General features: G+C 42.3%; 1 protein-coding gene across 2 annotated transcripts in view; it reads left to right on the forward strand.

The window, feature by feature from the left end:
* The first annotated feature begins 2,589 nt into the window (after positions 1-2,589).
* Positions 2,590-16,568, forward strand: part of DPYS (dihydropyrimidinase) — a 40,855-nt gene continuing 26,876 nt past the window's right edge. For both annotated transcript variants that reach the window (XM_067467332.1, XM_060775757.2), the window contains exons 1-3: positions 2,590-2,927; positions 15,089-15,247; positions 15,850-16,029. In XM_067467332.1, coding sequence (XP_067323433.1) covers positions 2,679-2,927; positions 15,089-15,247; positions 15,850-16,029 — 588 coding nt within the window. In that variant the 5' untranslated portion in view covers positions 2,590-2,678. The remainder of the gene's footprint in view (positions 2,928-15,088; positions 15,248-15,849; positions 16,030-16,568) is intronic.

Consider the following 16,568-nt stretch of genomic DNA (forward strand, 5'->3'; position numbering starts at 1 on the left):
GTACTAATAACCTATACAAACCCAACTATAAATTGCTGTAACAACACTTTAAAAATAGCCTCAGGCAGCATTTTTACATGCTATGAAATTACATTGAACTTTGTGGTTTGCTTTAAAGTTGCACAAGTTAAATCAATATATGGTGGCTCATCACAGCTGTTGCAATTTGCAACATTCTTTGTTTAGTTATGCAAAGAAATGGCTGGAATCCCACTGGCTAGACTTCAGTAAATTAAATCCATTGTATCACAATTGTTGAATTACGAATCAACATATACGTAAATCCAATTGATTCAGTGAGTCTACTCTATTCACGACTCGGTTTTAGGATGTGTCCTTTTTTTAAAAAAAAATCCCTTTGAAACAAGCTACAAGATCAGTTTTTGAAACAAACCGCTGTAAAGAAGTGTGATGCCCATAGCTCTCTGTGAATCTGGACCATGGGATCTCCACAAATATGTATGGACATTTTTATATATGCAGCAGATCAGCTTTCAAGGAGTAGCAGCAACAAATGTTATGGGTGTATTTTAAGTCTGTAGCTATACACCCTTTCTCCCATAAATTGCAAGTGTATTACATTTCTGGGTGTGGTGCAATGTGATCCTTAGCAAAGGAATTATTTTTTCTGCATCCATTATATTTACTCCCAAAGAAGCTCCTAGGACCACAGCCCTGAGCGAGAATGGTGCAGTGGTTTGAGTGCGACTTTGGAGGCCAGGGTTTGAATCCCTGCTCAGCCATGGATACCAAGGGTACATCTACACCAAAATTAAAGCAGTTTGGCACCACTTGAACTGCCATGGCTCAGTGCTATGGAATCCTGGGTGTTGTAATTTGGTGAGGCACCAGCATTTTGGCAGAAGAGGCTAGAGACCTTGTAAAACTACAGCTCCCATGAAACCACAGTATTGAACCCAAACAATCAAACTGGTATCAAAATGCATTAACTCTACAGTGTATTGCAAAGAAAATACTGTAGAAAATACTAAGACAGATTTGCTTTAGAGCAGTGTTTCTCAACCTGGGGATCGCAAGGAGGGTTCAGGGGGGTTGCCAAAGACCATCAAAGACCATTTCTGTTGGTCATGCGGGTTCTGTGTGGGATGTTTGGCCCAATTCTATCATTGGTGGGGTTCAGAATGCACTTTGCTTGTAGGAGAACTATAAATCCCAGCAAGTACAACTCCCAAATGTCAAAGTCTATTTTCCCCCAAACTCCACCAGTGTTCACATTTGGGTATATTGAGTATTCGTGCCAAGTTTGGTCCAGATCCATCATTGTCTGGATGTAGGTGAACTATAACTGCAAACCCCAAGGTCAAAGCCCACCAAACCCTTCCTGTATTTGCCACAAGACAGCACGTCCATAGATTATATAGGCTTCCCAAGCAAAAGACAGGACCAACTGCAAATGATGTATTGTGTGGCTAAATACTTTTTAAACACCCAATATACTGTAGTGAGGAGACCCTGGAGGTGCAGCAGGTTAAATTGCTGAGCTGCTGAACTTACTGATCAAAAGGACAGTGGTTCAAATCCAGGGAGCAGGGTGAGCCCCTGCTGTTAGCCCCAGCTTCTGCCAACCTAGCAGTTCGAAAACATGCAAATGTGAGTAGATCAGTAGGTGAGATCTTTTGGCACGGCACCCAGTGTGCCAATCACCACTGGGACCACCTGTATTGGTTTATGCTTTATGCCTTTACAATCTGATTTTGAGATCCTGATAACGGCTGAGTTTCTCCTGTAGTTTTTCCTCAATGCGACTGTCACCTGGTATGGCGACATCAATAATCCAAACTGTTTTCTTTTCCACAATCGTGATGTCTGGTGTTCCAAAACCTTGTCAGTCTGGATTCGAAAGTCCCACAGTATTTTTGCGTGTTCATTTTCCACTACCTTTGCAAGTTTATGATCCCACCCAGGCATGTAGCTTTGGGGGGGGGGGGCTTGGGGGGCTTCACCCCCCCCCCCCAATTCTCATGGTGGTCTGCGAAAAGGCCTTACTAGTACATTATTTAAACTGTTATGTTTATTCATATCATGATCTGATCACCATGCTCAATATATCCCATATGCATGGGGTATTGGGGTAACGATACAAAAGGTTTGCTAGGGTAGACCCTCTTTCACTCAGACTCAGCCCCCCCCCCCAAACAAACTCAGCCCCCTCCCCTCCTGAATCGAAATCCTGGCTACGGGCCTGATCCCACCAATTCTTTACTGCTGGCAGAGTGGTACTTGTGACATAAGTTCCAGTGAATCATTTGGGCCACAGAGTTGTGCCTTTGTAGTCCGTCTGTACAATCTTTTTGCAACAGCTAAGGATATGATCTATTTGGTTTCATCAGCTTCCTTGCACAGTCTGCATAAGATGCTGAGAGGGGAAAGGAAGGGGCCTGAGGCTGTTAGGAATGGTGGGAGTTGAAGTCCAAACACCTGGAAGGCCCAAGTTTGCCCATGCTTGCTATAGACACGCCCAAGACTGTGAAGAGAGCCAAAGGGAGGTTTGTTTGGATCTTTGGGGAGTGGTTCTTTTGGTGGGAGGCTCCACCCTGGACTCAGGGGCCGGTCCAGGGAGGGAAGCTGCTCAAAAGGGAAAGCTCTGCTCTGCCAAGCCGGCTTGCTTGCTTGCTTCCCCGCGCGGCGTGAGTGTGCTTCCTTCTTCCAAGGGCAGCATGGAGAGGCTCCTGATCCGCGGGGGGCGAGTGGTGAACGCAGACTGCTCGCAGGAGGCAGACGTCTTGGTGGAGGACGGAGTGGTGCGGGCGGTGGGGCCCGGGCTGCGTCCCCCGTCATCCGCGGGGCTGCGGGTGGTGGACGCCGCCGGCCTCCTGCTCCTGCCCGGGGGCATCGACACCCACACCCACCTCCAGTTCCCCTTCATGGGCACCCAGTCCAAGGACGACTTCTTCCAAGGCACCAAGGTACATGGGGCAGGGCATCGTGCTCTTCTCTCCCTTCCCCTTCCTCCTCTCCAAGAACTGGTGGCTTTGCTGCTTCCCCAAAGTGACACTAGAAAGTTCAGCTGTAGATAGAGTGATGGATTCAGGTTGCTGAGGGGGAAAAAGATTTCTCCCAAACATCAGGAAGAACTTCAGATTGTGATGGAGTCTCCTTCTCTGGAGGTGTGGATGGCCATCAAACTACAGGAAAGGAGATTCCATCTGAACTTGAGGAGGAACTTCCAAATTGTGAGAGCTGTTCAGCAGTTCAGCAGTGGAACTCTCTGCCTCAGAGTGTGGTATAGGCACCTTCTCTGGTGCAGTGCCTAAAGACTTTGGCCTGCCCTTAAAAACAATCCATGCTGACCAGGCCCGTAGCCAGGATTTCGTTTCGGGGGGGGGGGGGGAGGGGGGCTGATTTTTTTTCAGGGGGGGTTTCAGGGGGGCTGAGTTTCGGGGGGGGGGGGCGAGTCTGATTGAAAGAGGGTCTAGCCTAGCAAACCTTTTGTATCATTACCCCAATACCCCAATGCATATGGGATATATTGAGTATGGTGATCAGATCATGATATGAATAAACATAACAATTTAAATAATGCACCAGTAAGGCCTTTTCGCAAACCACCATGAGAATTTCAGGGGGGGGGGGGGCTCAAGCCCCTCAAGCCCCCCCCCCCCCCCCCCCCGGCTACATGCCCGATGCTGACAAAATAACATCTGTCAGCTGCAAAAGGCCCCCCTACTCAGGTCTGCACACATTATTTGCTGATACATCCCACAGTCTTAGATACTTGAGAAGTGTCCGACATGTGATCGAGGATAATAATAATAATAATAATAATAATAATAATAATAATAATGTGTTGTCGAAGACTTTCATGGATGAAATCATCTACGGCAGGGAGAAAGAACTCTTGTCTCTCGGAGGCAAGTATAAATGTTGCAATTGATCACCTTCAATAGCATTGAATAGCCTTGCAGCTTCAAAGCTTGGCTGCTTGATGTCTGGGGGAATCCTTTGTTGGGAGGCTGAACAAAATGAAATAGGGGAATTCCAGACAAGAGACAATCAGGGCCAGCTAATCACCTCCTAACAAAGGATTCCCAGGTCTTGTTTCCAACAAACCTCTCAAGCGCTGATGATGCCTGCGATAGATGCAGGTGCAATGTCAGGATATAACACTTCTGAAACATGGCCATACAGCCTGGAAAACTCACAGCAATCCAATAATAATGATGATGATGATGATGATGATGATGATGATAGTAATAATAATAATGGACCACTCTAACAACCACAATGTCAGAGTACACAGAGAAGTCATTGAAAGCCACAAGCATGTGGACAATTTCAACAGAAAGGAGGAAACCATGCAAATGAACAAAATCTGGCTATCAGTATTTAAAAACTATAAAATCACAACAGTAAATAAAGAACAACACTCAAAAAACAGGGGAAATCCAAACAGGAAACAGTCAGGGCCAACTAACATCTCCCAACAAAGGAATCCCCCAGACAGGAAGCAGCCAGGCTTTGAAGCTGCAAGGCCATTCAATGCTAATCAAGGTGGCCAATTGCAATATTCACACCTGCCTCAAACAGACAATTGTTCATTCTCCCACCCTGGGCATTCCACAGGTATATAAACCTCACTTGCCTAGTTTCCAACAGACCTCACAATTTCTGAGGATGCCTGCCATAGATGCAGGCAAAACATCAGAAGTGAATGCTTCTGGAACATGACCATATAGCCCAGAAAATTCACAGCAACCCAATAATAATAATAATAATAATAATAATAATAATAATAATAATATCTTTATTTGTATCCACTTTTCTCCCACAAAGGGACCCAAAGCAGCTTGCAACATATAAAAAGCAATACAAGTCCAAAACAATCAGCATATATAACACATAAAACCATCTATAAAATAAAACGTAAATAAGCATTTAAAACCAAAAGTCTTTATCAAAATCTGTCTATATGTATAAAAGGTAAAGGTTTCCCCTGACATTAAGTCTAGTTGTGTCCGACTCTAGGGGGTGGTGCTCATTTCCATTTCTGAGCCAAAAATCCGGCATTGTCCGTAGACACCTCCTAGGTTATGTGGCTGGCATGACTGTATGGAGCACTGTTACCTTTTTGCAGAAGCAGTACCTACTCACATTTGCATGTTTTCAAACTGCTAGGTTGGCTGAAGCTGGGCCTAACAGTAAGAGCTCACCCCATTTGGTCAGCAAGTTGAACAGCTCAGTGGTGCTGCACCACCAGGGAGAGACCCATCTATATGTATATGAATAAATAATATAATTTTTTGAGGAAGAGCTTGAGTGGCATATGAATACAGAGTGCATATCTGTAATGCAATACTCTTTTTGATAAAGACCATGAATAGCATACTAATTCAACCAGGCCTCCGTATCCACAGATTTGACCATAGACAGCTTGAAAATATTTTTTAACGAATCCTAAAAGCAAAGCTTGATCTTACCATTGTATCATTTTTCTGTGTCATTCTATAAAATGGGGCTTGAGCACCCAAAATTTTAGTATCCACAGGCCAACTGTACTTATTTAACAAAGACATATTTAACAGCACACGATTGTACCATTGCTCTGATGGGGAAAAATGTATGAATGAATCCAATCTATCACTCTTTCTGGTCTCTTCACCCTCTCCATTATTTCACCTAAAAGCCTCTTTTTCCTCTCTGTTATTTCACATGAATTCTTCCTCTGGGAGGTACAGAAAGATTTGTTTATTTGTTTAATGTGTTCACTGCCTCACTATACACCTCTTTGCCAACAAATGGCCTTCAAGACTACTATTTGTTTAGGCAGCTGCCCAAATTTCAGCACAAGATGATATATGTGGGAAAGGAGCAGCTGAAACCATCCCAGCAGAAGGCAAGGGCAGACTCCCTCTTGGTCCCTAAGAAGTGGCCTCTTTCCATCCAAGCCAGGCATGGGCAAACTTTGTTCCTCCAGGAGTTTTGGACTTCAACTCCCACAATTCCTAACAGCGGGTTTGTCAGAGGAAGAAACCATGCATGGAGGTGCCTGTGCCTGCAATATCTCCACCGTACACTGTGTTAAACCCATTTTGCTTGATTTCCATAAAAACATTAAGAGAAATGCAAGAATGGGTTGCCTTATGCAAGGAGAGTTCTCTTTCTCACCTCCAGAAGCCTAGTAAGCTCGATTCTACCACCTCACAAGAAAAGAAAGGCAAGAAGCATCAAGTAATGTAAAGGGCAGTAAAGGCAGTCCCTGAGTTGCAAACATCCGATTTACAAGTGACTCATAGTTAAGAACAGAGGTGAGGCAACAGGAAGTGGGAGAAATCTTCCCATCGGATGGGAAATTCACTCCGGGAAGAGTTATCATGGGGAAAAGGTGTCTCCACTGAAGCTTTATCTCCAATCCTTGTTTCCACAACAAGCCAATTTCCCCCCCCCCCCCCCCAAAATCCAGTTATCACAGGAACAGAAAGTGAGGTGAAATCTTCTGAACAGGGGGACAGGCAGCAAAACAAACACCAAGGGTGTTAGCGCTTCCCTATGCTATCCAAAGCTGCACACACATATATACATTGTTAAACTTATAAAATGTAACTTTCCAACTTACAACCAAATTCACCTTAAGAACAAACCTACAGAACCTATTTCATTCCTAACTTGGGGACTACCTATAGTTGTGTTTACATAGTAGTAGCAATGCCAGAAGAAATGATTGGGGGGGGGGGGGGATGAAGGGGACAAAGTACAAGGTTAATTCCTAAACCCAGAAGCAGATGAAAGGCCCTTCCTCCATTCCAACTGCCACTGTCCTGGCCTTGGAGGGAAAGAAAAAAGAAGCAGTATCACATAGACTTAATCCCTTCCCTTTTTGTATCACGACTTCGTTAGACTGTAAACCCTAGGACAAGGAAGTAGGTGGCATTTTAAAGTTAGTCTTTTATTTGTAAATCGAGCCCCTGGTGGCACAATTGGTTAAACCCTTGTGCTAGCAGGACAGCTGACCAAATCCAGGGAGCAGAGTGATCTCCCATCTGTCAGCTCCAGCTTCTCATGTGGGGACACATGAGCCTTCCACCGGATGGTAAAACATCCTGGCATCCTCTGGGCAGATGGTCAATTCTCTCACACCAGAAGCAACTTGCAGTTTCTCAAGTTGATCCTGACACACACAAAAAAACTTGTAAATCACCATGATCAGGCTTCAAGGGTAAAACTGCATGAAAAACTTAAACATAGCTTGCTTGGATCATCAGTTTTAATTTGACACAAATTTTGAGCTGTATTTTAAATGAATGATTGAGAGTATCTTTCTCCACACTCTCTCCACTGCTTCATTTTCTTGCTTGCCTGACAACTTTCCATAGATGTCAGTTAATATCTATGCCAGTCCATGTCATTTAGAGTTAGGACCTCTTTGTGAGGTGGTTGTTCCACATTCTCTGCAACCCTCTCCAAAAATGACATGCCCCAACTTCATGGGCATTGTTTTCCCTGATCACAACAAGGGTCCCTCTTAATGTCACACCAGCATCAAAAAAAAGATTTAAAAACCCTACACATAGGAATAAAAACTTGCATTGGCATCGAGTGTTAAGGTTGGTGTGAAGATCCAAATTTAGGTACCATCTGCTGGCAGTTCTTCATCCTTTACCTCCAACAAGGGACGTGGTGGCAACTCTTCCATGTGTTTCAGCTCCACCTGCCATCATCCTCATTAACAACTGTGCTTCCTAGTAGTGATGGGAATTCTAATCTATCCACATACCAAAGGCCAGTGGTTTGTGCCCTTTCATTTTTACCTAATTTTGGTCCCAGATGTTATTAAATACAAACTAGGCATGAGCAATACATGGTTCTAAATGTTTCTAAAGTACTTACAAAACTAGGGGGCACTGGTGATTTGCTTCTAAAGTGTTGCTAAAATTCTGTTGGTGAAAATTTCAGCACTCTAACAAAACTTTCAACATATCATTATAAATGGCAGTTCCTATTGGTTCTGTCATAAAAATCACCAATAACAAAATAATAATGAATTTTTGAAAGTTTTGTTAGAGTTCTAAAATTTTCACCACCAGAACTTTATTTATTTAAAACATTTATATTCTGCCCTTTTCACCCCGAAGGGGACTCAGAGAGGAGCACAGCATACATACGGCAAACATTCAATGTCGGGACAAGAATTCATTATACACATACATAAACATTAAAAACATTTATCTCAGCATTAAAATGCACTGTTTAAAACCATCTCGATCATCCACATCAAATCTAATTGGCCTGGTAAGGTTTGCTATCGCTTCTTTATTGCACTGTCCTGAAAGCTTGGTCCCTTTTTACAATTCTTCTTTAGCAACACTTTAGAAGCAAAGCAGCAGAGCTCTCTAGTTTTGTAAGTACTTTAGAACCATGGGTTGGCCATGCATAATGGAAACTCCCATTACTCGATTGTCCACCATATGAACAGGGGATAATGAGAGTTGGAACCCCAGAGCACTTGTGGCTCTGGGACATCACCTGCATGGGCCTTGTGTCTAAAATTCCACTCTTCTGACTAAGCAGAACAAATTGGGTGTTAGTGTATCACAATTTACATCAGCTCTAGTCATGATGTATAATGACAAGGAGCACAGGAGTTGTTGTCTAGCATCTGGAGAACCACAACAAATGACTTGGAGGGCCACATTCAGCCCTCAGGCTGTGAGTTTGACACATGTGACCTAGAGGAATGCATCAGCTATTGGGCAGAGAAGTTATATGATCCTTCTTATCAGCCTCATTTAACACTCTGGCTGTAGCCCTTTGTTCCAAATGAAATTTCCAACCAGTCTTCATATGTATCCCCATGTTGAGCACGTTGCAGAAATCCCAACATGTGACAGAGCCAGGCATGTAGCCGGGGGGAGGGAGGCTTGAGGGGCTTCAGCGCCCTTCCCCCCCCCCCCCCAATTCTCATGGTGGTCCATGAGAAGGCCTTACTGGTACATTATTTAAACTGTTATGTTTATTCATATCATGATCTGACCACCATGCTCAATATATCCCATATGAATGGGGGTATTGGGGTTATGAAAGGTTTGCTAGGGTAGACTCTCTTTCACTCAGACTCAGCCCCCCCCCCCCCCGAATCAAAATCCTGGCTACGGGCCTGGGCAGAGCTAATGGAAATGATCCAGGTTCAGACTTGGGCATGGGGGAATGTTCTTATTGAAAACCAGTCTCATCATCAGGTAAAGTTAAGCACCCATTTGAGGTAACACCCATCAGATGATGGGAAGTAGCAGTCTCTGTGCTTCATGCTGCTCCCTGGATCTTTTGCCTATATTGTTGTATTCATGTGCAACGAAGGTGGTTGTTCCATTGCCAATGTTGAAATAAAATTCAGCTGCCAACCCAACAGGCTTCTTTACACTGAAGGGCAGGCAAACCTATTCCATGGTCAACCCACCTTTGATAAACGTTATGCAAAGAATGAAGTCCACTCTCTATTGATTTCCACTTATGTCAATAATACATTTTTCCACTGAATAATGATACATTTCATATACACAGTTTGTAGCTTTGGACTTTGGACTCATGCACAGATCTCTATTGATATATCCCTTAAATAATACTGCATTATGGCATGTTTGTGTAACACACAAATCATTTGGCAAAGCAATAGATGAGCATGGATTTAAATTCGTTACTAGGAATATTGCATTTGTACCTTGTCCTTCATAGTGTGTGTGTGTGTGTGGGGGGGGGGAGTAGATATAAATAAATATAAGCTTTACTACAGTTTCTGAATTAAAATAAACCCTGCACTACAATAAAGTGTCACTAGGGCTTGTGTAACAAGTAACAGTATCTTTACTTCAGCTCAAAAGATCAAACAGGGCAACAATATATACAGCAGTCTCTCTGAATTCCCACACAGAGAACAGAAGGACTAAACAGTCCCCTTAAACAGCCTTCAAAATAATCAGGCTTCAGGGAGTTGGCAGCCATTTCCTCCCTGGCTATTTCCAGTCAACACTCTCTTCACTGCCCAAGATAAAAGTGGCAGTTAAAACCATTTGTCCCAGCAGCAAGCTAGAGACAGCAGCCAATCAGAACTCTGGCTCCTGGCATTCTCAGCCAATGAGCTGCAGGCACATACCTCTCCAGTCAACCCACCACAACATAGTGCCTTTTTACAAATCCTCGCTCATAGTCTGTCTCAGCATTAAAGTAAAACTAAGAAAATCAAGGTATTTTAAGCATTGTACTATTGATACAATGAAGATTACATAGTGCATTTTTGTTGCCCCAAATTATACTGGCCAGGAAAAAAAGATCCCAATATCAGGAAAACAATCATTTTGGTGGCTGTTTTGGTCTCAGCAATTTGTTGTTAGGTGGCTCAAACGGCTCACACTAGGATTCTTTGTTTATAAGTGTTTGAGTAATAATTCTGTAGAATGACTAGAGTATAGTTTTGAATTCTGTGTGGATCTTGCAACAAAACATGACTCTGTTGGACTACAATGTCCTGTCTTGGTGCATGAGTGTCCTATCTGCCATTCTTGCCCCTATAACACAGGTGTTCCCGCAGTTAAAAGGGGGCTGCCCAGATGACGGCCCAGAGAAACACACATTAATTCTCCACAAACCAGGAAAATCCTTGTTTGTGGAGAATTAATTTGTCAGTGGGTTTATTCCTCACATTCTTGTCCTGTGGTTTTCTGGGTTAAATTAGCCTGAATTTAACTGTGGTTTCCCAGGCTATATTAGCCCAAAAAACTGCAAGGACACCAACCCCCTCCCCAAACCCCTCCAAACCCCTTTTAAACGTTTTTTTAAAACTTACCTGGCCTCCATTAGAGTGGGGCTGGAGCTCTCCTGGCACATAGGAATTATGTGCCAGGAGAGCGGGGGGCCGGGGGGGGGGGAAAGAAATTTTCCTCCTCCCCCACTTCTCCTGGCACATCATTCCTATGTGCCAGGAGAGTTCCAGCACCACTCTAATGGAGGCCAGGTAAGTTCTTTTACTTTTAAAGGGGCTTTGGGGGTGGGGAGAGGGTTTGGGTGTTCAGGTGTTCTCCTGGAGAGATTCGGGAGTGCATCTGGACACCTGCCTCAGAAAGCACACACTTTCTGGGGCATGTGTAAATTAGAACCCGGGAACATTCATGTTTTTTAAATGTGAATGTTCCTGGATTAAATAGCTGTCTGGAAGCGCCCTGTGAAAAGCTAAGTATAATAAGACACAACATGTTGCCCTATATAGTCAATTAAAAGACAGTGTTAATCACTAGGAAGGAACAGAGGGAGTTAATATCATATCATACCTATTGCAAACATGAGCAATTAATATGTACTTTTAGTCTAATAATGGGAGCCCCCGGTGGCGCAATGGATTAAACCCCTGTGCTGGCAGGGTTCAAATCCGGGGAGAGGCGGATGAGCTCCCTCTATCAGCTCCAGCTCCTCATGCGGGGACATGAGAGAAGCCTCCCACAAGGATGATTAAAAAAAAACATCAAATCATCTGGGCGTCCCCTGGGCAGCGTCCTTGCAGACGGCCAATTCTCTCACACCAGAAGCGACTTGAAGTTTCTCAAGTCACTCCTGACACGACAAAAAAAAAAGTCTAATAATAAACAGGTATATAAAAAGTCTAATATAAACAGGTATAATATATCTGTTTGCATGGCAGTGAAATGTAGACATGTTGGAGCATAAGGCCAAGGAGTAGGTCAATATCCCTTCCTGTAATTCCTTTAATATGCTTATGAATCATTTTTGTATTTGATCGCTTCACATCAAAGTACCAGACTTTCATAAATAAAATCTGACAGTAAAGCCAAAGCAAATCAATATGAAAAGGTGTATGAAGACTGATAAAACATGGCCCACAAACCTATGCTGACTAAGCATCTGGGAGCCTCTGTACTGTGTCTGTGTAAGAATATTACTTTGAAATGCACCAAGAATTGCAGCAGAGCTACAAAGAAAGAGATTTGTGTTTAAATTTTTCAAAGAGTAGCAGGAAAAGCATCTGAGCATAGTACCTGTATTCACAAAAAATATTTACACTCCACTGAAACCTGGGGCAAAAACTTGTAAAAACTAATAAACGGATCTATATCTTGCCTGTTAACTGCCATGGCTCAGTCAAACTGCATTAATTCTACAATGTAGATGCACCCTTTTTCTACACAGGCCTGCTGTCCTCTGAATAATCATGCCAGCAGTTTTGGCATGTATCTCTAGATTATTATTTATTCTTTGACATAGAAGAATGTTCAGTATTTTCAGATGTTTTGTATTTCCACTCCTTCCCTTCTGCAGTCTAATTTGGTCAGAAATATTCTGTGTCTACTCAAAACCAGCTGAGTGTGACAAGTGGCTAAAACTAGATTTCATTATTTATTTATTTATTTACTTACTTACTGTATTTGTATACTGCCCCTCTCAGCCTTCCAGCGACTTGAGGCGGTTTACAAGGCAAAATTTAATGCCGCAAAAACACAAGTACAATATAAAAACATTAACATCAATAAAATCATAACAATAGCAATAAAACATAAATCAATGAATTCTCATTAAAAACATTGTCCAACTATTTAGGTGAAAATTCTGCAGAATTATTTGTCACACTAACTTTTCCCTAAAGGATGCAGGCACTTAAAAAATTAATACTTCTCTCCATGAACATGTGTGACTTTGGATTCCTTAACTATAAGCTTCCAACTGCCGCTGCATCTCACTTGCTCAATCTTCTTGCATTCCCTTAAGACAGTGGTTCTCAACTTATGGGTCCCCAGATGTTTTGGCCTTCAACTCCCAGAAATCCTAACAGCTGGTAGACTGGCTGGTATTTCTAGAAGTTGTAGGCCAAAACACCTGGGGACCCACAAGGTTAGAACCACTGCTTTAAGATGTATTGTCTAGAATTCCATTGTGAACTATCTATCTTTTGTTGCCCTCATTCACTTTGTCTTCACCTCTAAGACTACAGCCCCCAAACTTTCCACGTAGATTATTCAGAAGGGCTTTGGTTTGTATGGCAAAGCTCTTCTGTATCGCAAATGCAACATTTCAAAGTAATGACTTCTACCTCCATTATTTTTCTGCTGATACATAGATTTATTTTTCGAGCTCAGTGAGCACAAGCATTTTTTTCTTGCTTTAATTGTGTGCCTAAGGTGCTTCTGGCTCCCTTCTTCCCATTCTGAAGACCATCTGGTTGGTGAAGCTCAGCAACACATAAATGGTACAGACTTCTCCAGTATTGCAGGCAGCAGGAAATTTCTAACCTGTTCTGGCATACTATTTGTTGTTAATTGTCACCAAGTCAGCTTTTACTTATGATGACTCTGTGAATGAGAGATCTCCAAGATATCCCCTAATTGACATCCCAGCTTGAATCTTGCAAATGTGCTCACCAATGGTTCCTCTAAATCCTGAAAAGAAGTGACTAGCAGGATGCCACAAGGTTCTGTTTTGGACCCCATACTGTTCAACATGTTTATTAATGAACTACTTGAAGGATTAGAGGGCATGCTTATCAAGTTTGCAGATGACACCAAATTGGGAGGGATAGCTAATATTCCAGAAGACAGAATCAGAATTCAAAATGACCTCAGCAGGTTAGAGAGTTGGGCCAAAACTAACAAAATTAATTTCAACAACGAAAAATGAAATGCACAGGACAGGACAGGTGATGCCTGGCTTGACAACAGAACATGTGAAAAAGATATTGGAGTCCTAGTTGACAACAAGTTGAACATGAGCCAACAGTGTGAAGCAGAAGCTAAATAAGCTAATGGGATTTTGGGCTACATCAAAAGGAGTGTAGTGAGTAGATCAAGGGAAGTAATGGTGGTCTTCTATTCTGCTCTGGTCAGACCTCTCCAGGAATACTGTGTCCATTTCTGGGCACCAGAGTTTCAAAAAGATATCGACAATCTGGAAGGTGTACAGAGGAGGGCAACTAAAATGATCAAAGGTCTGGAGACCATGCCCTATGAGAAGCGTCTTGAAGAACTGTGTCTGTTTAGCCTGCAGAAGAGAAGGTTGAGAGGAGATATAATCACCATATTTAAATATATAAAAAGATGTCATAAGGAAGAGAGAGCAGTCTTGTTTTCTGCTGCCCAGGAAACTAGGGCCCAGAGCAATGGATTCAAATTACAGGAAAGGATATTCCACCTGAACATTAGGAACAACTTCCTGACCATACCTCAGAGTATGGTGGAGGCTCCTTCCTTGGAGGCTTTTAAACAGAGGCTGGGTGGGCATTTTGGGGGGGGGGGTGATTTGATTGGGCTTTTCCTTCATCACAGGGCCATAACCTTTTGGACTGAACCAACCATATATGATGTGATCCCTCTGTTTTCCTGCTATCTTCAACTTCATCAAACACTATTATGTGTTTCAGTGAACCACATCATTTTATAATATATCCAAAGTGTGATAGCATTCATTTTATTCACTTTGATTTTTAATGAGAGTTCAGACTTCAGTGATTCAGACTCGTTTAGTTGCCTTTTTTGGCAGACCATGGTATCTATAGACTATTCTCCAGCTCCACATTTCAGATGAGTTGATTCACTTCCCATCAACTTTCTTCACTGCCCATTAATAGAAATTGGATTTACTATGGCATGAATCATTCTACCTTTGATGTTTAATAATATATATTTTACACTTCCACATATATAGATACCTAAAGATTTTCCTAAATTCAGCAAATTGTTTTGTATATGGTACAAGGGAACACTTCAGGTAAGCAAAAATACTTAATGCCCTTGTTTGGAGAAACAGCTTTAGCGACAGTAATATAATTTCTGTTTGCTTACAAGTGTCTAATTGGGAAGGAACAGCATGAAAAATAGCTGATGATGATGTACCTGGCGAATTTCTCATTACAGGGAGAGTGAACAGCGGTGGACAATATTCTTCTCTAGACCCATATAATTAGGATTCTTTAAAAAAAAAGATGAAACATGATAACAATTGTATTTTTAGATATACAAATGAAGAACAGAGCTAATAAATAATAATACCTGCCATTTCTATTTGGATTTGTAATACATTATAGGAACCTGGAAATACGTATTCTTACTGACAAATCTATACATTTTCCCCCTTTTAGGCTGCTCTAGCAGGAGGCACCACAATGATCATTGACTTTGCAATACCCCAGAAAGGTGGCTCCCTCATTGAAGCTTATGAGAAGTGGAGAGGCTGGGCAGATCCAAAAGTTTGTTGCGATTACGCACTGCATGTGGCTGTCACCTGGTGGAGTGACAAGGTATTGTGGACACCTGGTAGTAACATTATTCATTCAGAAGTGATCAGCATACAGCAGATGTGATGCAAAATAGCATAAGAAGCAAGGGGCTGTGAAATTTTGGACATGAGTAGCATGGTACATGGGCTTGACTGGGAATATACATTGTAGATTTGGGGTGCATCTACACTGTATAATTAATGCGGTTTGATACCATTTTAACTTCCATGACTCAGTACTATGCAATCCAGGAAGATTTAGTTTGAACAGCCACCCACAGAAAAGACCTTGTAAAATTACAACTCCCTTGCCATGGCAGTGAAAGTGGTGTCAAACTGCAACCATTCTACTGTGTAAGTGCACCCATAGCAGCTCTTCAGGCATGTGGGGGAGACAAGAATATGTCCAGTTGTGTTTGCAACCCCTTGTCCTGCCTATTGGATCTATTGTTTTAAGTGAAGATATTGATGTAATGAATCATCAAAGAGAAAAACTGAATCCAATTTAATTGCCATTATTGCCATTATTTAAAATTGGAATAAAGTTAGAAGAATATAAATAAAGTGTTGTTGTTGTTGTTGTTGTTAATGCTGTGGATATTTCAGATCTTTCTCCTTTTTTAGGTCAAAGAAGAGATGAAAATTCTTGCCCAGGAAAAAGGCGTCAATTCTTTCAAGATGTTTATGGCCTATAAAGATCTCTATATGGTGGGAGACCCAGAATTGCATGCAGCCTTTTCTCAGTGCAAAGAAATTGGAGCAATTGCTCAAGTCCATGCAGAGAATGGGGATTTGATTGCAGAGGTAATTTACTGACTTTAGCATTATATGTGAGTGTCTTCCCCAATAGTTTAGAATAGTATCTCTTCAGAGTTCTACCCTGTGACGTTCTCAATCATGTTTGCTTAGGCCTGAGAGGAATGTGTGTTACCATTGTCCACTAGTTCTTCCTCCCCCAGTATTAAAAATTTGGCACCAGACTGAAGGAGAGGTCTTCAAGCATTTCATGAAGAATCATTTTCATATAGAGGAGCCCACACACAAACAGCCAGTTATATAGAGGAGTCTATACACAACTTGCCCACTTCCCACCCCTGTAATGAAGTACCTCTTCTTCAACCAGGAGAAGCATTGAAGCAAATCCAGACTCCTCACTGGATTTGGCAGCTGGGAAGAAGCTACTTTTGGGAGCTCAGTCTCCCACTGCCCTCACCTATGTCCATGCCTTAGCTCTGTAGGAGTTGGCAGCCTGGTGCAAGGAACAATCCCTGTGGTTAGTGAAATTGTAGTTACTGGGGTCATACCGTATTGATTAATTACCATCATTGTACATGGCGCTTTTC

Source organism: Anolis sagrei, chromosome 4 (genome assembly GCF_037176765.1).
Source record: "Anolis sagrei isolate rAnoSag1 chromosome 4, rAnoSag1.mat, whole genome shotgun sequence".
NCBI classification, from domain to species: domain Eukaryota; kingdom Metazoa; phylum Chordata; class Lepidosauria; order Squamata; family Dactyloidae; genus Anolis; species Anolis sagrei.